Source organism: Microchirus variegatus (assembly GCF_963457635.1).
Source record: "Microchirus variegatus genome assembly, chromosome: 10".
In the NCBI taxonomy this organism is placed as follows: Eukaryota; Metazoa; Chordata; class Actinopteri; order Pleuronectiformes; family Soleidae; genus Microchirus; species Microchirus variegatus.
In genome coordinates, this window is record NC_139811.1 from 3,794,290 (window position 1) to 3,821,898 (window position 27,609).

A 27,609-nucleotide genomic window follows, 5' to 3' on the forward strand; every position below is an offset into this window, starting at 1 on the left:
ATTAAAGCCACCACTACTTTGCCCCGCCCCCTCCCAATGCTAACTCTCTGCCTTACTGAGCTTGATCACTGTGACTTAAAACGGCTGCTTTTGGCTCAGAGCCCCCCCCACCCCCAAAAAAACCACTGTAAATGACCTCTAAATGACCCCGCCCCCCCCCCCCCCCTCTGGTTCACGTCCTCACTCTGTCCTCGTGTTTCTTTGACCGCTTTGTTGACAAACAACAAGAGAGAGAGAGAGAGGAGGAGGGGCTTTGGCGAGCGTTGCCAGGCTCCGCCTCCACCGGCGCTTGTTGATGACATCACAGGGCCGGGGTGTGGATTTCCTCTGAGAGCGGTGGAACAGGAAAGAGCGGAGCACACACACACACACACACACACACACACACACACTATTGTACTTGCTGCATACTGAGGACCAGGTAAAAGTGCTGACAAAGTGAGGACCAGCTTTTCCACTTTATAAATCAATACATTTACAAATATCTACTTCATAAATGACGTCTGCAAAGACCCCACTGGGTGCAGTACCATAAAATGTCTGCAGGTGGAGCCCCAGAGCAAAAAGTGTGTGAAACGCCAGGTGCTGGAAAGCGGGTTTTTGTACCAAATTGAGGATCTCAGTGTATCGCATGTTTACAACCTAAGGAAGTGATTTCAATGAAAACAAAATGTCCTCACTCCGTAAAAATGACCTCACTTTGTTGGTTAAAAACCCTCCCTGGTCCTCAGTATGCCACAAATACAAGAACACACACACACACACACAGGAATTCCTGTTCTGAACTTGATTCTAGTTTTCTAATCATTTAGTTCCCCTTTCTCTCGTCTATGAATATACTGTATATGTACCTATGCATTTTCCTTTAACTTATATTTTAAAGGGGTTTACACTTTGTGGACGTGTGACTGGCTGATGGACTCTGTTACAGTTGCATGAGTTTGGGGGTTGGTGAGCTCACACACACACACACACACACACACTCACGTGTCATACTCAGCTTTTTTCTCTCTCAGGACTCACTGTGAACCACCTCTCTGTGATTTAAAGGCTCCGCCCGTTTGTGACGAGGCTTCTTCTCTCTGTCCGTCACGCGTCCGCAAAAACCCTAAAAACCCTAAAAACTCTGACCGTCATTCGATCCGGAGCATCAGCGTCAGGAGCGCGACACGTGACCACTAACCTTTGTGATTTGTACAACGACTGACGACGTCTGACCACACACGCCTTTGCCTTTAGTTATGCTAATGTTATGAAAAGTTTGTTTTTAAGGCAAACGTACCAAAATCTGATCGGAGTTTTATGATTAGTGCTGGGCACTGGGTTAACGTAACATGACGCTTTCCATGACGACTGACTAGAAAAAAGACCCGCGTGACGTCATGTTTACGCGCCGCGACACCGGAATCCAGGCGCCGTTTACCAGTTGGCTCCGTGAGCTGCATTAGCTCCTTTAGCGCCGTTAGCGCGCCTACAGTGGAACTGGAGCGGTCTGTTTATTAAAGGAAAAGAGCAGCGCTAACAAGTAACCAGCGTACCTGTGTAACTGCGTATGTGTGCCTCTGTTTTTAAAGTTTAGCGTTACTTTAGAGACTCGTTTTAACAATCGGGGAGTCGCGTAAACATGGCGTCGCGCGCGTCTTTTTCCGGTCAGTCTTCATGGAAACGCGTTGTGCGCTATCGTTGACGCCGTTAACGCGCCCAGCACTATTTATGATACATACACATATATATATATATATATAAAACAAACATGTCATGATTAAAGTAGAATATATAATGGCTCTAAAACACAAACAATAGATTTTGCCTCACAGATTATCAGTGAAAAAACCACATCGTAAATAAGATGATTGTAAATCCCGAGGCCTTGGACTGACTGGAAAGATGCCAGCTCCCCCTTGTGGCACTTCGAAATAAATCACTAAGACTGTGTTTTGGTGAGTTAGACCACTCTTTTTTTTTTTTTTTTTTTTTGGAACTATTAACAATTTCTCATTCATTTCTAATTATTTTGTTCATTAATTGCCATTTGCAAATAAAAGCACACATTCATACATCATCACTCGTTTCCTTAAAAACATTAACATGATGCTGAATAAGTTCGATTAATTCTTGTTTTTGCCTTTTTTTGTCCACATATATTGGTTTTGAAACCTATTTTTTTTACACTTATTAATTAATTTGGTCAGAATCATGAAATTTTGGGATTTTCCAAGTGAATTATTACACATTTTTCCCAGGAATTGAGATAACAAACTACTACTACCGGGCCGCACACTGCTCTGTGATTATGCTAACATTAAAACACTCTTGTTATTCTCTTGCTATCTTTGACACATACAGTATAGACGATGTAAGATGGGGTTGATGTTAAAACCTACGACCACTTAGCGTCTTAGCTCTCCACGCCACTCAAAATGAGTGAAATGTTTTTAGTCGTATAGTGGAAGTGATGAGGTCCGGTTACGCCATGCCATCCCCGCCACGGCAGGATCACTTTTGTGCCTTTTTTTTAGCATTAGCATTAGCGCTCCAGAAATCGGTTTATTTTGAAATGCGTCCGGTGTTACCGCAGCAATAGCTAACAAGCTAATAAGGAAAAAGGGATAAGGAGGCCGTGTGTCACTGCAGGCTGCTGCTCTCACTCTTGTGTGCAGGTCATGTGAACTTCTCATCATTATCCTCTGAATCGTCGTCATCCCGCCCTTTTTACGCACCGCTGTTAGCGGTTAGCCTCCGCTCAGAAGGATCGCGAGCGCTGTCGCTACTCTTTCGAATGTTTAAATAATGTTTAAAAACTGCCTTAATTGTCTTTCAGAGACATGGACACTTCCACATGATCTATGCTAACACTTTAGCTGAGGGTGATAATAAATGACTAGGACTGCACTCGGACTCATTTAAAACCGTTAGTTTAATACTGATCACTTTCCCAAACCTCTCCGCAAATCCTCCTTTTGTCAGATTGAAAAACGTATTTTATTTCACATTACCAAATGATAATTTAACTTTTGATTTTTCTGTTTTATTTTGTTCTTCATATTTGATTTGCGCCGGACTCTTCCTGACACAACCCTCTCATTTATCCGGGCTTTGGCACTAGCACTAGCACTAGGTTTACACTGGACATGTCAATAATGAGCAATGGGGATTGGGTACTTTGCTCAGGGGGTAACCCAGCTTATCACCTGGTGGGGACTCGAACCAGCAACCCTCCAGTTACAAGCCAAGTTCCCTTTCCGCTCGTCTTCTGAACAAATGCTTTCAATTCCAAAAAAATCAAGGTTTGATTGGAAACTTTTCATACAAACCTCCAGGATTCCCCTGCACCACTGTCTTTAAATGAAATGATGAAAATGTAAACCACCTAAACCACTTTTATTCGGGTATAAACCAGTGTACATGTCTATCTACTTCCTGTTATTTGTTGAACCAGGTGCAAATTTTCACAGTTGTAGTGTAAAGTATTGAAATTCTTCAAATTTTGCCCAACTTTTTTATTTATTTTTTTCTGCAGAAGTGTTTGCCAAATTTACCACGGCCTTTGAATGCATCTCGTTAGCTCCTCCCGTTTTAGCTCAACGTGCTGTGAACCCTGCATGACTTAAACTAGCTCTCATGTGCTGGAGTTTAGAATCCAACGAATAACATTCAAATTGCATTTTTTTAAGCAGCCAGTAATGTCCGTTCCTCATGGTAAATATTTGTTTCATGACATCGTGTGCAGTCTCGAGAAGAACTCGATGCCTTTTTGTTTGTCTTTTGCTGGTATGGTTTGGCTTGGTTTGGTACAGTACGGTATGGTTTTGGAAAGGTAAAGCCGTGGTTGAGGCTTGCGTTTCGACTGAGAGCAGTGCTTTTTATTTGGCAGACGGGGTGCGAGCTGTGACTGACGGTAGCGTCGTAGCGCGACGTTGTACCACTGCGATGACAACAAAGGAGGACATCCAGCAGCTCTTTTTTTCCCCTGCTCGTTTTGTGGCCTCGACTTTCGTGGGATATTTGCACCCGTCGCAAAATGGAGTGACGTTTTTCTGTCACCCAAATCTGCCGACTGAGAATGGAATGGAACTACTTGTTGCTACTCCTAATGCAAACTGTACTGTACCAAAACCGAACCATTCCACGCGGTGGAACCACGGCTTTCGTAGCTTCCACACTATGAATCCTAAAACTCGGAGCATCACAGCGACGGAAGTAGCTGCTGTTGTCTGTGTGGAAATTTGCTATGGTCTTTGAATGCATCTCGTTAGCTCCTCCCGTAAACTAATACAGAGGTCAGTGCTGCCTTCACTGACCTCTGTATTCGAAGCACATGCCAAAAAACCACACCAGTGTGTCTTAAAACGTCAACGTTGTGCTCAGGAGTCGTAACCGTGAGCCGGGACGCTGTTCGCCGCCTTCAGTGTTCACGCTAGGTATTAATTAGCCTGTGTCGTGTGATCAGAAGAGGTTTGCAAACGGCCCAACTTCCTGAGCGGAGAGAGGCCCGCCTCTTTGTGGACTTCTGCTTCCTGATTGGATAACGTGTTTTCAACTAAGATAAAAAAATCCCACGTTCAGCCATGAACAAAAACCTCCGTTAAATCTTTAGTTGTGCGTTCCAGTTGTCAGGAAAACTCCTATTCGGAGAGAGTCGTAGACCGTACCGTTCCGTTTTTGTTTTTATTCGTAAACCTGTCGCTACGCTGTTAGTGTGTGGAAAAATACTGCATAGTTTTGATTTCCACTGGTTTCCGCTAACGATGGCTAGCCCAAGATTTGTTTGTGTCCTTTGTTTAGCGTTTAATTCAAAGGTGAGGTCACTCCCACTTCCGACTTCCAGAGTAAATGGAATACTTTTGTTCGTAAGCGTTTTCTAAAACTGCAAAGAGAGAGAATCGGCTTAAAACGCCATTTTCTAATGTATCGTGGATGTGACGTCAGAGCTGGAGACCACACCCCCCTCCCCTCTGCCCCGCCCCCATGAGTGAAAGTGAAAATGCTGCTGCCTCTGTTTCCTCGTCTCAAGTCGGAGTGTCGGCGTGGATTTGGCCTTGAGGTGGCGCTGCCATGTGACTTTTCCGCCGACTTGCTTCGTCCCGTGCCTCCAGGCGTGACATCGCAGCCCGTCACGTCGAACGTAGTCCGAACTATGCATCAGCCGTGACTTAAACTTCGCGATCTCACTGACCGACGATTCGTTTTTTTTTTTTAAGCGCTAGTGTTAAATCGTAGAATTATGATTTTTGCCAAATTCGCGGATGTTTTTAGTGCCTACTTTTCCCGGCCTCTGCCTCTGCTGTCCAATCACCACTTAACAAAGGTTTAATACTGTGTTTTTGTTATTTTTATATATATATATATATATATATATATATATATATATATATATATATATATATATATATATATATATATATATATATATGTGTGTGTGTGTATACTTGTGCCACACAAACAGTCTGAAGTCCTCGTGCTCGGTAACTCACTCCTCCCAGTTTTTTGGTATTTTTCAGATAGACGATAGAAGCTTTTCCATGTACAGTCTAACTTATACTGTCTTTATCTTCTGCTCTCTGAAATAAATCCAGCTGTTTTTATAAAAAAAAAATGTCTCTGTCTTTTTGAAATACACAACTGTACCTGCAGGGGGCACTGCATTTCAAAATAAAAGTGTTTATTTAGACATGGAACAATGAATAGTTGATATATTCAATAAAAATAAATCACTTATGAAGTGATATTTTTTTTATTATTATTATTATACAGATGAGAGATACATTTAAAGGGATAGTTCCTTTTTTTTTTTTTTTTTTTTAATTCACATCTCCCATGTGACCGTGCTTTGGTATGCTCGTACAGCTGTGACGTCACTCTGGGAAATATGCATTTTTTCTTGTCTTTTTATGGCCTTTTAGGGAGGTTTTACACATATAAAACTCCATGAATTAAACATTTCGAATATAAACATCTGTAAATGACGTTTTTTTTGTTTTTACTAATTGTAGTAGGAAAGGAAAGTTCATGTTTTTGCCAAATGCAAAGCCAAAGTTTTATGAAGCTGTGCACTGGTGACGTTTGTGACATTGTACTGCACTCTGCTGGTAGCATTGAGTAGTGCAGATTATGGAGTTTACATGATGCTGCATGAACGAGCAGAGAATCATTTCAGACACAAGTTTGTTTGTTTGTTTATTGTTTTATTAACAAGTGTCTTTGTCTCATTTTGCCATCAGAGTATTGTTAGCAGTGGCGGAGCTAGAGGGGAGGCTGGGGTAGCACTGGACCCCCAGGTGCCCCCCCCCCCTACAGACAGGGGCGCAGCTTGTGAACAGGCAAGGCAGGCAACTGCTTAGGGCCCCGGGCCGATAGGGGGCCCCCAATGTGCAGTGAGCAGCCGCCTCCCCGTCCCCCTTAAAAAACAAAGGTTGATTTGCAATGACATCTCAGTAGTAAACCTCCCTAAAGGGGCCCCACCTCACTTTAACCTGTGTGAAGTTATCGTTCTGCAAGTTGGAAAATGAAGAGGATTATTTACAGTGTAATCATATCTTTTTTTACTCAGTTTATATATGTTTTTTTCAGTTATTTACAGTATTTTATTGTTCTACATATTTATAGTGTTTTATAATGTGGGTTCTTTACAGTGTAATGCATTTTTTACTCAGTTTATATAGTTTTTTTTTAAAGCTATTTACAGTATTTTATTGTTCTTTACATTTATATTTCCACATACTTTTTAATTACATTTTTCCATGTTATTTCATAATTTCAAAATATTTTGAACTCATACATTTTTGCGTTGGTGTCAGATTATTTATAACATAATGGTGATGAACACTGGTTGGAAGGAAGGGCCCCCTGGGAATTTTTGCGTAGGGCCCCCTACAGACTCTAGAATCGCCTCTGCCCCCCCGATGACGGTACCGCACGTCTTGTCGAAAGGAGCCAGTTGCATTTTGAAATCAGTGAGAGACGCCTATTGACTGCTAAGTCCCTCCTGTACACTAGGTGGCGCTATGTACCACAAATATTTGTAACCCACATTTATTAGGAGAAGAAGAAGAATCGCCACAGAAGAAGAGGAAGATTTGAACGAGAGGACCGCTCGTTGCTGGAGTGCGTTGAGCCAACATCAACAGCAGAAGAAGGCTAAATAGACTTCATGGACAGTGAAGTCCTCATTCTAAAGTAAGTTTTACGGTGGTGTACTAACAAGGGGTGTCAAATTATAGCGTTAATTGCGATTCATTCATTAATTACAGTCATATTTAACGCGTTATGGTTTTTTAATCTCTTCTTTACGGATGCCCCCCCCCCCCCCCCCCCCGAAACCAGATGTAACTTTAATAAACACAGACATGCTGCATAATCACAGACACGTTATCTATTTATTTATTTATTTATTTTCTTTCTCCCAACGTTGCTTCTTCTCCTCGTTCACCTGCCGTTTGTTTACATTGGCGAAGCCATCAACATGGCCGCCACGTCCCAGAATGCAACGCGGTGCCCAAGCAGAAATGTAGTCTTACCTTTGCTGTTTATCAAAACAAACCGCTTCTAATGAAGAACTCCACATTATATGGACCTGATTTTTATTTGTATTTTCTAATGATTTAGAGTTTGACAATATTACAGCAGAATGTAAATGGCTTTGTCAAAACAATACATTACTTTATAAAGCCACGTTTTTGTTATATATCAATCGTTTGATCTGCCACAATAATGTAATAATGAATTTAAATGAAAATACCTCAAGTTGAGGGCTTTTCTCAGCAATTTTTAAGTGAGATTATAAATGAGATTAATTAATCGCACATTTTTTTTTATCACTTTGTTCACATTAAGTGAGTGAGTACCAGAGAGAGAGAGGGAATTTTTCGTAGTGTTTCAAAAAGTCATGTAAAATAACATGGTCCCGGGCCGCGGTTGCATAGCCACTGTTAGCAGAGAGATGCCATGTTTCTACCGGAGCCTGTAAGGACAAACGCGAGAGAACAAATCAAGCGTCTCTTTACTTGTAGCAGGAAGTCCTCGCCTCCTCTCTCTCCGCTTCGTCTGCTACGGCCGCGGTAGCTCCGCCCTCTCCCTCGCCTCACGAACCTCATCTGCTGACACGGAGAAAGACGACGAGGACGACATTTGACCGGCTGCGGATACCGTAGCGCTCAGGGAAGGGAGGGGGTGAGCAGAGGAGCAGTTCTTTGTTGTAAATTTCAGCCTCTCCTCTAGATGGCACTATAAACTACTTACTTCACCTTTAAGTGAGTGAGTACCAGAGAGAGAGAGGGCATTATTGAAAAATTGTTGCCAAAATGTGTTTTGACATTTTGTACATGTAGTTAATAAACTGCAAATTATACACACAAATCTAATATGTACATTTTTAACATTAAGAGACAAAGAAACAAATTCATTGTCATTGTCTGTTCTTTATTGTCCCCATGGATAATTTTCAGTTTTCACACAATCAAGTCGGTATAAAACAAATAATCATCTCCTCCAACTCCTTTAACGTAAATGTACAGCACATACCATAGAGAAACAAATACATGGAGACAGGACTAAACATGACATGGCCCTCAGGCTATTTTCACATCGATTTTTTTTTATTTAATAATAAAAATTGACTTTTTGAAATATGTAATTACACACGTCTGTGACCCTTTTGCCAATGTGGCAAATCTGAGAACACGCTTTGCAGCTCATTACATGTTAAACACAAGCAGCAACAGGTTGAGATGGAATTTTGGATCATAAGAGACAGACAGGGACCTCACCCCCCCCCCCCCCGCACGGCCTTGTAAATCAATCTTCATCCACGCTCTTTACAGTTGAATGTGAATGTGCATGTGATGTGGAAAATCTATCATGACATATCCAGTCAGGCCACATTCACCCTCATCTCACCTCTGGAGCCAAACCCAACCCTGATCACTTATTTAACTATGTACCGAGTAATTGCGGGGGGGGTTTTTTTTGTCGTGAGGAACATGTTATTATAGGCTTTTTTTTTTTTCATGTCCCTCCCCCTAAAATGCAAATGTATTGATAATATTCCAGGTAATGCCGAGCGGGAGACAGACGACGGAACACAGCCATGGAGAACAGTGAGGGAACGAGGGAGCAGTGGACCAAGAAGAGGGAATATATTCTGGCCATGGCCGGAAACGTGGTGGGTCTGGGCAACGTGTGGAGGTTCCCCTACCTGTGCTATAAGAATGGAGGAGGTAAAGATGGAGCTTTGTTCATTTGAGGGGGGAAAACGCTGTCAATAATGATCATTCAAAAATATATTTTTTATGATTAAATTAGATCATTCAGTTCTAATTTTAATGAATCGATTACTAAATGAATCGTCAACTATTTTGATCATCGATGAATCGGGTTTGAAGCTTTTGTTTCATGATTTCTGATCGTTTGAGCGTCTTAAATGTGAATATTTAAACAAAGAAATCGCTAAAACTGTATCATTTTGGTTTGTGGACAAAAACAAAGACATCGGAGAACATCGTCATTTCAGTAATCCACAGATTAAACGATTACGAAAAAAGAAGCGCTAGTTGCAGCTCTAATTTGAACTGTTGCACAGAAATTTCCCTCTGGGATAATTAAAGCTTCTTGAATCAGATCTTTTAACCCAAGAATACTTAACGTTCACTTTTGTAACACCATCACTATATTTTACCTGATATAATATACCTGGGGAATAAAATCAGATTAAGTACTCTTCTTTGTTTGTTTCCAAACATACAACATCTCATAAAACAAAGAAAAAGCATAATTGGGATAAAGAAAAGAAAAAGCGTTAATATAATGTAATTTAAGCATTAATAATAACGCTTTATAATTTATTGGGTAATTACCCAGTATTTTGGCCATTGTTCTTACCTTCTAATTACAGGTTAATACCAAGTAACACATTTCTGTTACCATATATTTACTGGGTAAATAGCTAGTAATTGGGGGCTGTAGCTACCTGCTTATTACCAGCTTATAACCCAATAATACACAAAAATTCACCATATAGAAACCAGGTAAATACCCAGTATTTTTGTTTACACTTATTGGTCTGTATCCAGTAATGTCCGATAAACATTTAACAAGCTTAGTAGCTCCTGGATTAAAACTATCAACTGTAATTCACTGCGGGGCCGCCAGAAATGTTTCTGCGGGACGCCATTGGCCCCCGCGCCGCACTTTGAGAACCAATGAGATAAAGAGTGGCAGCGTCAAACTTCACAACACTTGAAGTAGACACATCATACCCTGTTTCTACATGTTAACATAGTTCCCTGGTGTCCTAATGAACATGTCTGTGACATTAGGCTTTGGTCCAAATACCTTAAGGATGAAGCACCACAGCAGTTCAATCATCCTGCCAAAACAGACCTGTTCCTGAGACACAGGAAACTACGTCAGCGTCACTGAGGCTAACGGCAGCTAACAGCAGTTAGCATTTGGAAAAGTCATCGTTTGCCGACTCTAACCAGCACATTATTGTTTTATAATTTTATAAGTTTACAAAAAAGAAGTTGTAATTCTACAAGAAAAATGGCGTAATTCTACGAGAAAATGTAGTAATTCTATGAGGAAAAGTAGTAATTCTAAGAGAAAAAAAGTCGTAATTCTACAAAAAAGGTTGTAGTTCTACAAGAAAATGTCGTCGTAATTTTACAAGAAAAAAGTAGTAATTCTACAAAAAAGGTCGTAATTCTAAAAGAAAAAAAATTGTAATTCTACGAGAAAAAGTAGTAATTCTACAATATAAGTCCTAATTCTATGAGAAAAAAAGTCATATTTCTACAAGAAATAAGTCATCGTAATTCTACAAGAAAAAAGGAGTAATTCTACAAAAAAAGTTGGAATTCTACGAGAAAAAGTAGTCATTCTATGAGAAAAAAGTCGTAATTCTACAGTATAAGTCGTAATTCTATGAGAAAAAAGTCGTAATTCTACAGTTTAAGTCGTAATTCTATGAGAAAAAAAGTCATATTTCTACAAGAAATAAGTCATCGTAATTCTACAAGAAAAAAGTCTTAATTATTCAAGAAAAAAGTCGGAATTCTACGAGAAAAAGTAGTAATTCTATGAGAAAAAAGTCGTAATTCTACAGTATAAGTCGTAATTCTATGAGAAAAAAGTCGTAATTCTACAGTATATGTCGCAATTCTACAAGAAAAAAGTTGTCGTAATTCTACGAGAAAAATTAGTAATTGTATGAGAAAAATTAGTAATTGTATGAGAAAAAGTAGTAATTGTATGAGAAAAAGTAGTAATTCTACGAGAAAAAAAGGCGGAATTCTACATTATAAGTCGTAATTCTACAAGAAAAAAGTTGTCGTATTTCTACAAGAAAAAAAGTCATAATGTCACAAGAACTTCCACGCTTCCGGATACTATAATCCTCATCAGTGAAGTCGATGTTGTGTGTGTGTGTGTGTCTGCAGGTGTCTTCCTGTTTCCTTACCTGGTCTTTGCCGTGCTGTTGGGCGTACCACTCTTCATGCTGGAGACGGCCATCGGTCAGTACACCCAGGAGAGCACCATCACCTGCTGGACTAAGATCTGCCCGCTAGCAAAAGGTAACGCTAACACTGCCTCTGCTGCCTCTGCTGGCTGCAGGTTTCTAGGCCTGGGCTCAGTCGATTGGTGACTGTGTGACAGATGTGGCAGAGGAGGGTTGAGCTGGTAAAGGATGACACGGGACAGTTGTCTTTGAAAGCGCTGACTCACTGATGCCACATAAGGTTTATAAGGTTTATTGACACAGCAAACACGGTTGGTTTTGACTCACTGGATGAAATGTTTGAGGAAGAGCAAGAAAAGACTGAGGCATAACTGTGTGTTCACCTGTTCACCTGTGGGAATTGTGGCGTTCCACAGGGCTCAGTGCTTAGGCCTATACTTTTTACCTTACATATGCTTTCTGTAGGGAACATTATGAGACAGCACAACATACACTTTCATTGATATGCAGATGACACACAGCTTTATTAATCAGTGAGTTTGTTCAACTCATGGAATAATATCATAGGAATAAAGTTGTAATTCTATGAGAAAAAAAGTTGTAATTCTACAGGATAAGGCATAATTCTACAAGAAAAGTCTTAATTATTCAAGAAAAAAAGTCGTAATTCTACGAGAAAAAGTAGTAATTCTACAAGAAAAAAGTTGTCATAATTCTACAAAAAAGGTTGTAATTCTACAGTATAAGGCATAATTCTACAAGAGAAGTCTTAATTATTCAAGAAAAAAAGTCGTAATTCTATGAAAAAAAGTAGTAATTCTACAAGAAAAAAGTTGTCGTAATTCTACAAAAAAGGTCGTAATTCTATGAAAAAAAAGTAGTAATTCTACGAAAAAGTTGCTTTTTTTTTTTACCTTATATATGCTTTCTGTAGGGAACATTATGAGACAGCACAACATACACTTTCATTGATATGCAAATGACACATGTTTATTTATCAATGAGTTTGTTCAACTCATGCAATAATATCATAGGAATAAAGTTGTAATTCTATGAGAAAAAAGTAGTTATTATTCAAGAAAAACATCGCTATTCTACAAGAAAAAAAGTAGTAATTCTACAAGAAAAAAGTAGTAATTCAACAAAAAAGGTTGTAATTCTATGAAAAAAAGTAGTAATTCTATGATATAGTCGTAGTTCTACAGGATAAGGCATAATTCTACAAGAAGACTTAATTATTCAAGAAAAAAGTCATAATTCTACCAGAAAAAGTAGTCATTATATGAAAAAAAGTCGTAATTCTACAGTATAAGGCATAATTCTACATGAGAAGTCTTAATTATTCAAGAAAAAAAGTAGTAATTCTACAAGAAAAAAGTTGTCGTAATTCTACGAGAAAAAAGGTCGTAATTCTACAAAAAAGGTCGTAATTCTATGAAAAAAAAAGTAGTAATTCTACGAAAAAGTTGCTTTTTTTTTTACCTTATATATGCTTTCTGTAGGGAACATTATGAGACAGCACAACATACACTTTCATTGATATGCAGATGACACAAAGCTTTATTTATCAGTGAGTTTGTTCAACTCATGGAATAATATCATAGGAATAAAGTTGTAATTCTATGAGAAAAAAAGTAGTTATTATTCAAGAAAAACATCGCTATTCTACAAGAGAAAAAGTAGTAATTCTACAAGAAAAAAGTAGTAATTCAACAAAAAAATTATTTGTAATTCTATGAAAAAAAAGTCGTAATTCTACAAAAAAAGCCGTAATTCTACAGTATAAGGCATAATTTTACAAGAGAAGTCTTAATTATTCAAGAAAAAAGTCATAATTCTACCAGAAAAAGTAGTCATTATATGAAAAAAAGTCGCAATTCTACAGTATAAGGCATAATTCTACATGAGAAGTCTTAATTATTCAAGAAAAAAAGTAGTAATTCTACGAGAAAAAAGGTCGTAATTCTACAAAAAAGGTTGTAATTCTATGAAAAAAAGTAGTAATTCTACGAAAAAGTTGCTTCTTTTTTTTACCTTATATATGCTTTCTGTAGGGAACATTATGAGACAGCACAACATACACTTTCATTGATATGCAGATGACACAAAGCTTTATTTATCACTCAGTTTGACACACATGTTTATTTATCAGTGAGTTTGTTCAACTCAAACCAGAGACGTGAAGGATGACCTGTAACTTTTCTACTTTTAAAACTCTGAAACACATAAAGCTCATTTACAGAACGGCCTTCGGGGAAAATGATGAAAACTTGAAACATTCTGTCGTTAAAGTATTAGATAAGATGAGATTACTATAAAGTCTGTTAAACGCCTCCAGTCAACTCGAAAAGGTGCTGAATGTTTCTTTGCTCTAAAGATACAGGATTATAAAGTTTGGTTTTAGTTCATTTGAATATTACATATATTTACTTTGAAGATGATTGTGTTGATTCCTTTTGGGATTTCTTGTGAACATGTGATATCACGGCGCTGTGGTTAATTTGTCCCCTCTCTGTTGGACAGGTGCTGGGGTCTCGGTGACAGCCTGCTTTCCTGGTGGTGGTGGTGGTATTTTCCTCACAATCGCCTTTTTTGGGCTGGTGTTTCGTGTCACGGGTGGTGTATTGTGTGGGAGCCCTTCCCCGTTAACCCGTCTCCTGCTTCCATGTTTGTTTTCGGGGGGGGGGGGGGGGGGGGGTTGAGGGTTGGCATCTGCTAAGCTCGCAATCTGGAAGAGCCGCAAGAAGCAGGTGTGAGGTGTGGGCCTGTCTGAAGCAGGGTTAAAAAGTCTTAAATCCAATCATTTGAATTTAAGGCCTTAAAATGTCTTAAATTCTCCTAAAATCTCCTAAAAGGTCTTAAAGGGACACTGTGTAGTATTTATGGGTTTATATGACCCAAAATCCACTTTTTTTTAATACATATTATGTGCTCCTGCATTGTCTAGTTGCTGTATAATAGTTTTTGTTTCATTTTGGTAGTGTTTCAAAAAGTCATGTAAAATAACATGGTCACGCTGTTGCATAGCCACTGTTAGCAGCGAGACGCCATGTTTCTACCGGAGCCTGTAAGGACAAACGCGAGAGAACAAACCAAGCGTCGCTTTACTGACGGAGCAGGAAGTCATGAGGTATAAACAAAAGACACACTTATACATCTGAATAAATACTAGAAACCTCATCTGCTGACACGGAGAAAGACGACGAGGACGACATTTGACCGGCTGACGACACCGTAGCGCTCAGGGAAGGGAGGGGGTGAGCAGAGGAGCAGTTCTTTGTTGTAAATTTCAGCCTCTCCTCTAGATGGCACTATAAACTACTTACTTCACCTTTAAAAACAATTTTGAAAGGTCTTAAAAATCTATTAACCTTACCTTTATTTAAAACGTGCGAGCACCACTAGCTAGCGTGCTGTGCGCGCGCCACTGTGTGTTACAGCTTAGCATAGCAGCGGAGAAAACTTAAAGGTGCATTATGTAATAAATCTAAAGCAACTGGCCATAAAATCCTCCTTATATGTCACAGAGACTCAGGAATAATGTTCATATAACAAACTGAACTCACCAACAACAACAGTACAGACAAAATATTTGCATTTAAAAACATATATTTTGCAGACTGCAAATCACGTTTATGTTTTGAAATCATGTTTCGGCATGTGGCGCCACCTACCGCCGTCTACCGATCTTTGCGGTCAGTAGAGTCTCAGCTGCCGAGCGACCACGGGTTGCCAGTTACGTCAGGAAACGAAACCTAAAAGACCTCGGTGTTTTGAATTTGAATGTAGTAACCGTTTTTGGCCACATTCTTACATATGGCGCCTTTAATGAAAGCCCACAGCTAAGCCGATTTTCAACGATTTGTGGCTCCAATTTTCCTTCATGTCTTTTGTACTTTTTTGCCAGTACGGATTTGAAATGGGTCTTAAATTGTATTCTTTATGGTCTTAAAAAAGTCTTAAAAAGTCTTAAAAAGTCTTAAATTTGACTTGTTGAAACCTGCAGAGACCCTGTGAAGGCCCTGGTCTCAGCCAGACTCAGGAGCGAGCACTTGCTCAGGTCCCAGTGGAAGAGGACGGGGTGTTTCTTTGGTGTTTCATGGCAGCCGACATCCACGTCGTTGCATTACTTCCACCTTCAGGTTCTCTTTCTTCTCATGTTATGGTCGTCTTATCCTTTTCCCCCACACATTTGCTCATGCCCATCAAGATGTCGCCTTCAAAGTCCTAAAGCATGTTTTTCCTCTTGTAAAGGAGCTGGTTATTCCATCATCGTAATCCAGCTGTACTCCAAGATCTACTGCGTCGTCCTGGCCTGGGCGCTGCTCTACCTCGGCTACTGTTTCAGAGCCACGCTGCCCTGGGCCACCTGCGACAATCCCTGGAACACGGGTCAGTGTGTGATTCTATCGAGGAAGCCCTTCGACTATAACCCTGTATCACTTTCAGCGCTGACAGTCTCTCTGTACTATCACATCGACAGGCCGATGTGTGGACCTCACCTCTGTGAACCTGACAGCGCTACGCAGTGGCAACCAGACGCTCAACTTCACATCAGGGAATCTCACGTCTTCAGTCACTGAGTTTTGGGAGTGAGTTCTGACATTCTCTCGTAACCAGTACAGCAGCAGCAGCAGCAGCAGCAGCAGTAGCAGCTCTTCACATCTTCACATCTTCACATCGTCTGCTGTCTCTAAACAGGAGGGGACTGTTGTCCATGTCCGGGGGAATCGACGAGGTCGGCGCGGTGAAGTGGGAGCTGGCGCTGTGTCTGCTGGCCTGCTGGGTGGCCTGCTACTTCTGCATCTGGAAAGGCGTGCGCTCCACGGGAAAGGTTGGTCATCAACACATTTGACATAAAGCCAACATAGTCCTACGTAAGGTGTTTTCAAAACAGACATCCTCGCCACCCCGGCCGTACCTTCAAATGCTGTCCCTGAGCGACCTTGGTTGGGTCCAACACCCACTGGGATTCTGCTCGGTGCCATGGGTAAAAGTACCATTCAAAGGTTTGGGTCAAAGGCCACTCTCCTTATTGTTAAAGCGGAACTAGACCGGAAGTTCCTATTATCGCTGTTTTTTTGGTGTGTATCTGCGTCATTACCTTGTTTATGAAGCCCTGACGGTTCGAAACGAACAGTTCAGCCATTGCTGAGAACGTTGTGTTTTATTGTAATCTCGGGGCTCAACGAGACCCTAACCCTAACCCTGAAAATCCCGTAATAGTTACGTAAGCAGCGGTTCTCCTGAACAACCGATCGTCCTGCTCCGGGCACTAGTCCGGGCACATCCGGTTGCGTACATTGAACCGCAGAAGAAGAATAACGTCCGTTGTGGAGGTGTTTCACGAGCAACAGTGTCTTCTGACTCTGGGTCAAAGGTCGTCAAAGTGACTGCGGCGGGGAGTTGTGAAGAAGCTATTTTTAAACACTGTTAAAACAATGTTTTGATAATGAGTAGCAGTGCATCCGCCGTTCCAGAGGGGGGCGCTGCGCTTCTGAGAACGGATGTGCTGGATAGTACTGGCCAATCACAAGACTCTGTTTTCTGGGGGTGAAAGTTCACTCTGAAATCTCGCAGCAGAAAAACACCGTCAGAAAAGAGGATTTCTATCGGCTAGTTCACAGCAACTAGGAGGTTTTTGACCATAAAAACAAGTTAATATATGTAAGTAGACCTCCATAACTAACATATATGTGCAACACGACCACTCTATGTGACGTTTAATGTGGTAAACGACTATTCTAGCTGCAAACGTCTGGTTTTTACATGTACATAGGTGTATAGAGGCCCATTTCCAGTGTTCTAATGGTACATAGTATTTGCTAATCACGTTAGAAGGCTATTGGATGATTATAAAACCCTTGTGCAGTTATATTTTTCAAGGAAAATCATTATTTATAATCTTGTCAATGTCCTGACTATATTTTCTATTCATTTTGCAACTCTTTTGATGAACAAAAGTCTGACTTTTAATGGAAAGCGAGGACAAATTGTATAGGTGACCCAAACTTTTGAACGCAACAGTAACAGCATTAGCAGTTGAGCTTTATAGTCGCAGTAAAAGATTAGACAAAGATAAGACATTCCATGCTTGTGCGTCAAGCCCCATGCAGCCTAAGGCTTCTATAGGTTTGTCGTCATCATCGGTCTCAGGTTTCTGATATCCTCTGCTTTGTGATGTGAACTTGTTCTGAGTCACGCTAGAGGTACGCTTAGCACAAATGCTAGCACGTCAGACTTTTAGTCTGTGCCTCCAATGTAAGTCAGCGATGAAGGAGCTGATCCACATTAACAAACATGTTTATCTCTGATTTCACTTCTTTATCTGGCCATAACTAACACACAATCAGAGGCAGTGCTGATTTAAGCTAGTCTTTGTTTAGGTGCTAGCTCAGTGGCGTACCATCTAAAGCGCTAATTTGGACAGGTGTACGTGTTACACGTTACTGAATTTTGTAATCACAGGATTCTCTGCAGGTTTCAACAAGTCAAATTTAAGACTATTTAAGACTTTTTAAAGACCATAATGAATACAATTTAAGTTAATTGGAGCCACAAATCGTTGAACTTGCACTTACCCATCTTATGCAAGCAATTTCCGCTTAGCTGTGGGCTTTCATTACGTTTTCTCCGCTGCTATGCTAAGCTGTAGCACACCGCGGCGCGCGCGCAGCACACTAGCTAGTGGTGCTCGATAAATTCTCCCCGGGCAGCACAGGTGACCTACTTTAGTTCCGTGTTGTAGTTCTGTTATCGCATCATCAAAAATAGAAAAATTTCAAAGCGAGACCTAAGTCAAAATTGTATTTAAGACCTTTCATGAGATTTTAGGAGAATTTAAGACATTTTAAGGTCTTAAATTCGAATTATTGGATTAAGGACTTTTTAAGACTTTTTAAGACCCCGCAGATACCCTGAATCATTACAAAGCTTTTATAAGTCTATGTTTTATCACCAATCTAAGTTTCATTCATCCTTTGTGATGGTGAACTTCTGAGTCAAACTGGATTTTTTTCCACTGGCACGCTCGAGGTACGCTCGAGGTACGCTTAGCATAAATGCTAGCGCATCAGACTTTTAGTCTGCAGCTCCAATGTAACTCAGAGATGAAGGTTTTGGAGTACGACACCAGGAGCTGATCCACATTAGCAAACATGTTTATCTGATTCCACCTCTCAATTCATAGCTAACACACAATCAGAGGCAGCGCTGATGTAAGCTAATTTTTGTTTCGGTGCTAGCTCAGTGGCGTAGCTTCTAAAGCGCTACTTTGGACAGATGTACGTGTTAAATTTAATCATTAGGAAGATTACGGCCACTTGTACCTGGGCTAAAAAGGGTCCGGGTAGCCGATTTCCGAGGATTTTCAAGCGTGGTTGGAGGAGCTCGGATGTCGCTGTAGCTACAGATGTAATGAGAGAAGTACGTGGTGATTTCAGGTGGTGTACATCACGGCCGTGTTTCCCTACATAACGCTGGCCATCCTGACGGTCAGGGGCCTGACGCTGCCGGGAGCCTGGCAGGGCATCGTCTACTATCTGTATCCAGAACTTTCTCGTCTGGCAGACCTTCAGGTGACACACACACACGCGCACACACACACACACACACACACACACACACACACACACACACACACACACACACACACACACACACACACACACACACACACACTCTCACTCTCTCACACACACACACACACACACACACACACACACTGAGTCAGGAATCGACATTATTTTAATCATTTTAGAGTAAATTATCATATTTTACGCTCCATTTTAGGTTATATTTCATTCTTTTATGACTCTGTTATAATTGGGTTTTTGTTCCAATTGTACCCTACCATAGAAATGTCCTTATTTTTGAAGGAAAAGCACTTTTTTTCCAATGAATATAACATTAAATGAATCAGAAATACACTCTATACATTGTTAATGTGGTAACCGACTATTCTAGCTGCAAACGTCTGGTTTTTAATGCAATATGTACATAGGTGTATAGAGGCCCATTTCCACTGTTCTAATGGTACATTGTGTTTGCTAATGGTGTTAGAAGACTATTGGATGACTAGAAAACCCTTGTGCAATGATGTTAGCACAGCTGAAAACAGTTTTATTTGGAATAAAAATCGTTATTTCTAATCTTCTCAATGTCTTGACTGTATTTTCTATTCATTTTGAAACTCTTGATGAATAAAAGTCTGACTTTTAATGGAAAACACAAACATTTTTATAGGTGACCACAAACTTTTGAATGGTAGTGTACATTTTAACCCTAGAACACCATTGCCAGGTTTTCACCCGAGCAAATAAATGTATGTGATTTTCCTGAAAACTAAAACGTTTTCATCTTCATTATTTTGTATTTTTTTGAAATTTTTTGTTTTAAAAAAAAAAATAATTTGTTCCCAAATTCCCTAATTTTCCAGTAATTTTGGAGCATTTTTATATTTGTCCCCTCATGGTGCTTTTCTTTCATTTTGTTAGACATGACACAGTTTAAAATAAAAGAACACTACTCAAATTTGTCATGTTTTGATATATTTTAATGACAAGTACTTTTCATGGGGTGAATTTATTATCTCGGGTAAAAATCACCCGGCGTTAATGATGGTGTTTTGAATTTGAGCGATTAGTGTTCTAGGGTTAAAGGTGCCATATGTAAGAATGTGGCCAAAAACAGTTACTACATTCAAATTCAAAATACTGAGGTCTTTTAGGTTTAGTTTTCTGACGTAACTGGCAACCCGTGGTTGCTCGGCAGCTGAGACTCTACTGAGTGCAATGATTGGTAGACGGCGGTAGGTGGCGCCACATGCCAAAACATGATTTCAAAACATAAACATGATTTGCAGTCTGCAAAATATTTTTTTTTAAATGCAAATATTTTGTCTGTACTGTTGTTGTTGGTGAGTTCAGTTTGTTATATGAACATTATTCCTGAGTCTCTGTGACATATTAGGAGGATTTTATGGCCAGTTGATTTAGATTTATTACATAATGCACCTTTAATGTTTCTAAAGTTTTAAAATGTTATATTTTTGTCTTTAAGGTGTGGATGGAAGCGTGCGGTCAGGTCCTCTGGTCCTATGGCGTCGCATCAGGAACCATCATCACTCTGGGCAGCTACAACAAAGTCAAGAACAACTGTTATAAGTAAGCCACGCGTAGTTCATAGAGTTTTCTTTAACTTGTCGCTGTCTCTATCATATTTCCATGAACACTGATGTTGTGTGTGTCTGCAGGGACAGTCTGTGGTTGTGTGTCCTCAACAGTGGCACCAGCTTCGTCGCCGGCTTTGCAGTCTTCTCCTCTCTGGGCTTCATGGCTCAGGCTCAGGGAACGACCATCGACATGGTTGTGGATTCAGGTGAAAGCCGATGATTTATATGAATCCATGTTCATACTGTCGGTGCAGAAGATGAGAATTCAAATATGTGTCTCTTTGGTCTCTTCTCAGGTCCTGGGCTGGCGTTCATTGCGTTTCCTCAGGCTGTTGCCATGATGCCTCTGCCTCAGCTGTGGGGAGCCTGCTTCTTCATCATGCTCATCATGTTGGGCCTGGACACAGTGGTGAGAACACAGTGAGACAATGTCAGAGACACACAAACATACACGCAGGGACACACACACACACACAGGGACACACAGGGAGAGACACACAAACACACACACGGAGAGACACACAAGGACACACACACAGGGACACACACACAGAGGGAGAGACACACACATAGGGAGAGACAAACACACACAGGGACACACACACAGAGGGAGAGACACACACATAGGGAGGGACAAACACACACAGGGACACACACACAGAGGGAGAGACACACACATAGGGAGAGACAAACACACACAGGGACACACACACACACACACACACACACACACACACACACACACACACACAGGGAGAGTGATAAAGGGAGAAACACACAAACACACACACAGAGGGAGATACACAAAGGGACACACACACAGGGAGAGACATACACACACACAGGGAGAGACACACACACACACAGGGAGAGACACACAAACACACACGCAGGGAGAGACACACAAACACACACACACACAGTGACAGACACGCAAACACACACAAGCACAGGGACACACGCAGGGAGAGACACACAAACACACACACAGGGAGAGACACAAACACACACACACAGGGAGAGACACACAAACACACACACACACAGGGACACAAACACACACAGGGAGAGACACACACACACACACAGGGAGAGACAAACAGGGACACACGCACAGGGAGAGACAAACACACACAGGGAGAGACACACACACAAACACACACATAGGGAGAGACAAACAGGGACACACACACAGGGAGAGACAAACACACACAGGGAGAGACATACACACAAACACACACATAGGGAGAGAAACACACACAGGGACACACACACACACACACACAGGGAGAGTGATAAAGGGAGAGACAAACACACACAGGGACACACACACACACACACACACACACACACACAGGGAGAGTGATAAAGGGAGAGACACACACAAACTCACACACAGAGGGAGATACACGAAGGGACACACACAGGGAGAGAGAGAGAAACACACAGAGACACACAGGGAGAGAGAGACACACACAAACACACACATGGACACACAGGGAGATGCACAGGGAGAGAGACACACACACACACACACACACAGGGAGAGACACACACACAGGGAGAGACACACACACACGGGAGAGACACAAACACACACACAGGGAGAGAGCAAGACACCCACAGAGACACACACACACAGGGAGAGAGAGACAAACACACACATGGACACACACACAGGGAGATACACAGGGAGAGAGACAGACACATACACACACACACACACACACACACACAGGGACACACACAGGGAGAGACACACATACACACATGGACACACACAGGGAGAGAGAGAGTGAGACACACATTCATAGACAAACACACACAGGAAGAGACACACACACATACACATCTTTATGTACATATTGATGCAAGGATTATTGTCTCTGTCTCTTCTGTCTCTTCTGTCTCTTCTGTCTCTTCTGTCTCTTCTGTCCTCTCTGTCTCTTCTGTCTCTTCTGTCTCTGTCTCTTCTGTCTCTTCTGTCTCTTCTGTCTCTGTCTCTGTCTCTTCTGTCTCTTCTGTCTCTTCTGTTGTCTCTGTCTCTTCTGTCTCTTCTGTCTCTTCTGTCTCTGTCTCTGTCTCTTCTGTCTCTTCTGTCCTCTCTGTCTTTTGTCCACGTGTCAGTTTTCAGGTTTGGAAACCATCGTCTCCTCAGCCATCGACATATTCCCGGGAATGTTACGACGACCGTGGCGCAGAGAAATCTTCCTGCTTGTTATCTGCTGGCTCTTATTCCTCATGGAGATCCCTCTGACCACACAGGTCACTCACAACACCACGAGTCACGAGTGTGTGATGATATCAGTCCTCAGATGTCTCTCTCTGTGCTGAGTCAGTGTCCTCTGTTGTCCACAGGGGGGCGTCTACCTGTTCCAGCTCATCGATTACTACGGCTGCAGTGGAGCGTGTCTGCTGTTCGTGTCTCTGATCCAGAGTGTGGCTGTGGGCTGGGCTTTTGGTAAGAGATGAGTCATAAACATGAACCGGTTCCTTATCGCACGCACACACACACACACACACACACACACACACACACACCTACCTGTCAGTCATTCTGACAGTAAAACGGCGTCTTATCAGCACAAGTCCAGACGGAGGAGAGGTTTTCCCTGGAGGCAAAATCCGCAGCGTCTCTGTCTGTCATTATCAGGTGTGTCTTATCAAAAACAAAGCTTTAAGGAAAAGTACTAGAGTAATCAGACTATTATGAATCAAATGATCCAGATGTGTTAGTCTGACTAAGAAAAGCTTGATTTTACTCAGACTCAGAACTAGGTCTGGTGCGATATATATCGAAAATGCGAAATTTACGGCGATAATCGACGACATTTTGCCGTTTTCAATGTATTCGATAATTTAAAAAAAACAACAAAAAAACAAACTTTTGTTTTCTTTTGAAAGAAAACTAAATAAAAGTAGTTTTACCGGTATGTTCATGTCCCTTTAAGACACTCGCACGTGTTTAGCGTATACATATCAAACATAACACACACATATATATATATGTATATATATGTATATGTGTATATATATGTATATATGTATATATATATATATATATGTGTGTGTGTGTGTATATATGTATATATGTATAAATATGTGTGTATATATATATATATGTATATATATATATATATATATGTATATATGTATATGTATATATATATATACATATATATATATATATATATATGTTATGTCTGATATGTGTCAGTACTGATATCTGTGTGTCACGATGCACATGCTTATTTCAGGCAAAAAGGTCAATAATGCAAATTAGGCGATGACATCATCAGCAACTTCAAACTTATCGTTCATTTATCGTTATCGACGTGAGCTGCTCAATATATCCTGATATTGATTTGAGGCCGTACGTCACACAATAGGACATCTGCCTTTACTGTACATGCAGATGTGCAAAGCACAGTTATGCCCCTCCTTTTGAGTAGTATTACTACACTCGACAAAAATATAAACGCACAAAGAAAAACTTGTAGTTATTGTTATGTGACAAAACAGAGTAACTGTGCAAAAATAACGGTATAACTTTATCAATAAAGTGGCTTTAATTTGCGAGCATTAGCAGGGTATCCTCGGGATCTTAAAAAGTCTTAAATCCAATCATTAATATCATAATAATTTGTCCAAAATTCTCCTAAAATCTCCTAAAAGATCTTAAATACAGTTTTGAAATGTCTTAAAAATCTATCAACGTGACTTTTATTTAAAACATGCATAAACTTCAGTCTCGCTTTGAAATGTTTCTATTTTTGAGGATGCGATAACATAACTACAACACGGAACTAAAGTAGGTCACCTGTGCTGCCTGGGGAGAATTTATCGAGCACCACTAGCTAGCGTGCTGTGCGCGCGCCGCGGTGTGTTACAGTTTAGCTTAGCAGCGGAGAAAACTTAACGAAAGCCCACAGCTAAGCCGAATCGCTTTCATAAGATGGGTAAGTGCAAGTTCAATGATTTGTGGCTCTACATTTCCTCCATGTCTTTTGTACTTTTTTGCCAGTATGGATGTGAAATGGGTCTTAAATTGTATTCATTATGGTCTTAAAAAAAGTCTTAAAAAGTCTTAAATTTGACTTGTTGAAACCTGCAGAGACCCTGATTAGGATCAATTTCAAAACAAAAAGTCCTGGAGTAACGGCAGGAAGAACACAACGGGGGTCGATGATCCAAGTTCACAAACTTCAACAACGTGTGTGTCCACCGTTAGCCTCACGCAGAGCGCTACACCGGCGACGCGTGGACGTCACCAGGTTGTCGATCGTGGCCTGGAATGACGCTCATTCAGTCGTGTTGCCACAGCTGTAACGCTCAACCCAGCACTCGGCATGCATTTGTGACATCTGTGGCATATTGACGAGTGACAAAAGTCCACATTTTGGTGTGCCCTTTATTGACCAGACCATAAGGAGTGTCAATAGTAGTCAATAGGAGTGGCCGAGTGACACTGGACTACTGGGTTTGAGCAAAAACAAATCATTCCATAAACAAACGCATCAAGAATCTGAGCAAAATGTCATGACGTTCACCATTTCAAGTTTGTGCGTTTATATTTTTGTTGAGTATATATTAATAACTCTTATCTGTCACTCAGGGGCCGAGCGGATGCTCGACGCAGTTGAAGACATGGCGGGTCAGCGGCCGTGTGCTCTTTTCAAAGTGTGTTGGCAGTACATCACCCCTCTGATCTGCATGGTGAGTTACACTTTGACGCAGCTGCCTGCAGCGATGGCTAAAGAGAGTCCTTCGACACTGAGTCCACAAAACCTGACAGAAACATGACAGGAAGCGGCGTGAAGTTGTTCTTTCAGAGGCAGAAACCTGCTGCAGCCTCTGAATTACACACGTGTATGCATGAAGGAGACACTGCTGTACTGAGATCAGTCAATATTTAAATGTAGTCCTGAGTGATATGGGGGAAAACAACATCTTAAAGGCAAGATATGGATATTTACTTCTGTTAGAAACAATAAAAAATGTCTATAAATATGGTCAAATTCTGCTATAACACAAATAATTAGGCTTAAAAATAAAAACTTAATTGTAACTTAAACTACAATTTGTCAATTCCATGTATTTCTTTAATACATTAAATGTGATGATTATTAATGCAAGACATAAGGACATAAATCAGCCATTACCAAGAGATGTATGTTTGATAAACCTCATTTTATGGCCGTGTTACTTTAAAAAATAAATCTTAAACTGATCTCTGACTCCCTCTGCTTCACAATGGAGGACACGCGGCATTTAAAAGCAGCATCGTGGTCCTCGAATACATTTGTAAAACTAAATGTGAGAACTTTTTGTTGCATGGAAGCACACGCCAGATTTGCAGAACTTACAGAAAAATCTTTAAAAAATCAGCAACTCCCTCTACTGGCGACACAGAGAATCAACACATAAAACAACAGTTTATAGATAAAATATTAAGATATTAAGGTCTGAAAATCTAAAAATGTGCACAATCTTGGGGGGGGGGGGGGTTCAAAATACACTCCTGCAATACAAATATTTGACTTGTACATGTAAAAAACACAGCATTAAATAAAATAAACAAATAAATATCAAACAAATACTTACAATAATAATGTAAATCAACAAAGGCACCTGGAACAAGGTCATAAAAATGGTTTATAAATAAAATATAAAGTTAAATAATAGCATCTGACAATTATGTAAAAACTGTGAAAAAGCTTTGGTAAAATACAGCAATCCAAACTTTATTTATTTTATTTTTTAGTTAATTGCTCTTGGGGGCCCTCTAGTGGTCACGGGGCCCTAAGCAGCGGCTTAGTTCGCTTATGCCTTGGGCCCGGCCCTGATTGGCCTCGATCATTATAAAGACTGGGGCTGGTACAAAATTCTTTGAATTTCTCATTAAATAACGACATATTCACAGTGTGGGCTCCATTCATGGTGCTGATTCAGCTTCTTTCTGTGTTTTTTTCCCTCCAGGTTTGCTTCATCAACTCCTTTCTGGAATATCAACCCCTGACTATCGGGACCTACGTGTACCCAGACTGGGCGTACCACGTGGGCTGGGCCCTGGCTTTGTCCTCTGTGCTGTTAGCGCCCATCTGGGCCGTGGGCAACATGTGCCTCAGCCAGGGCTCCCTCAAACAAGTAAGATCATCGTCCATCAATCATCGATATATCCCTTCTGTTGTTTTGGTTCTGCTTTACTTATTTAGATTTCTGCCCTCGACAGCGTCTGATGCTGCTGTGGCTCCCCGTCGCAGAACCCGATGGAACCAAGACGAAGGAAATAAACGTGGACGACGACACGGAGATGAAGACGCTGATGAAAACGCGTGACTCGGACACGTTAGCATGAGTGTTTCTGAAAGGGTTACTATATTCTACGACTAGACATTTGCTTTAATAGTCAATTTTTTTTGAAAACCCGGTAAATGATCGCTCACGACGATATGGTGGTATCACTGAATTCATCTGTACTTTTATTGAGATTAGGATTAAGCAAGTCTAAAATCTCTACGAACAAACTATTAGAATAATAATAATAATAATAATAATAATAATAATCACTTCCTGGTTTAAATAAGTAAATAATCCCTCCATTGTATTATTCTCTAACCTATTTGTGAATATATTATGTATTATAGTGGTTATTCTTGTTATCAGGGGGGGAAATGGACCCCATGCTGTACGTGGTATCACTGAATTCATCTATACTTTTATTGAGATTAGGATTAAGCAAGTCTTAAATCTGTATGAATGAACTGTAATAATAATAATAATCACTTCCTGGTTTAAATAAGTAAATAATCCCTCCATTATATTATTATCTAACCTATTTGTGAATATATTATGTATTATAGTGGTTATTCTTGTTATCAGGGGGGGTAATGGACCCCATGCTGTACGTGGTATCACTGAATTCATCTGTACTTTTATTGAGATTAGGATTAAGCATGTCTAAAATCTGTATAAATGAACT

The 27,609-nt window shown here is 40.6% G+C and overlaps 1 protein-coding gene across 1 annotated transcript; it reads left to right on the plus strand.

The window, feature by feature from the left end:
• Positions 1-9,085: 9,085 nt before the first annotated feature.
• On the plus strand, positions 9,086-26,985 carry LOC310933073 (sodium- and chloride-dependent betaine transporter-like; the record flags this gene model as incomplete). Its single annotated transcript, XM_083896495.1, has 14 exons — positions 9,086-9,215; positions 11,436-11,570; positions 15,710-15,847; positions 15,939-16,047; positions 16,157-16,289; positions 18,898-19,032; positions 20,516-20,619; positions 20,709-20,833; positions 20,924-21,036; positions 22,755-22,892; positions 22,986-23,088; positions 25,243-25,343; positions 26,607-26,774; positions 26,860-26,985. 14 exons carry the CDS (start codon positions 9,086-9,088, stop codon positions 26,983-26,985), a joined length of 1,758 nt encoding a protein of 585 aa, XP_083752621.1.
• Positions 26,986-27,609: the final 624 nt, after the last annotated feature.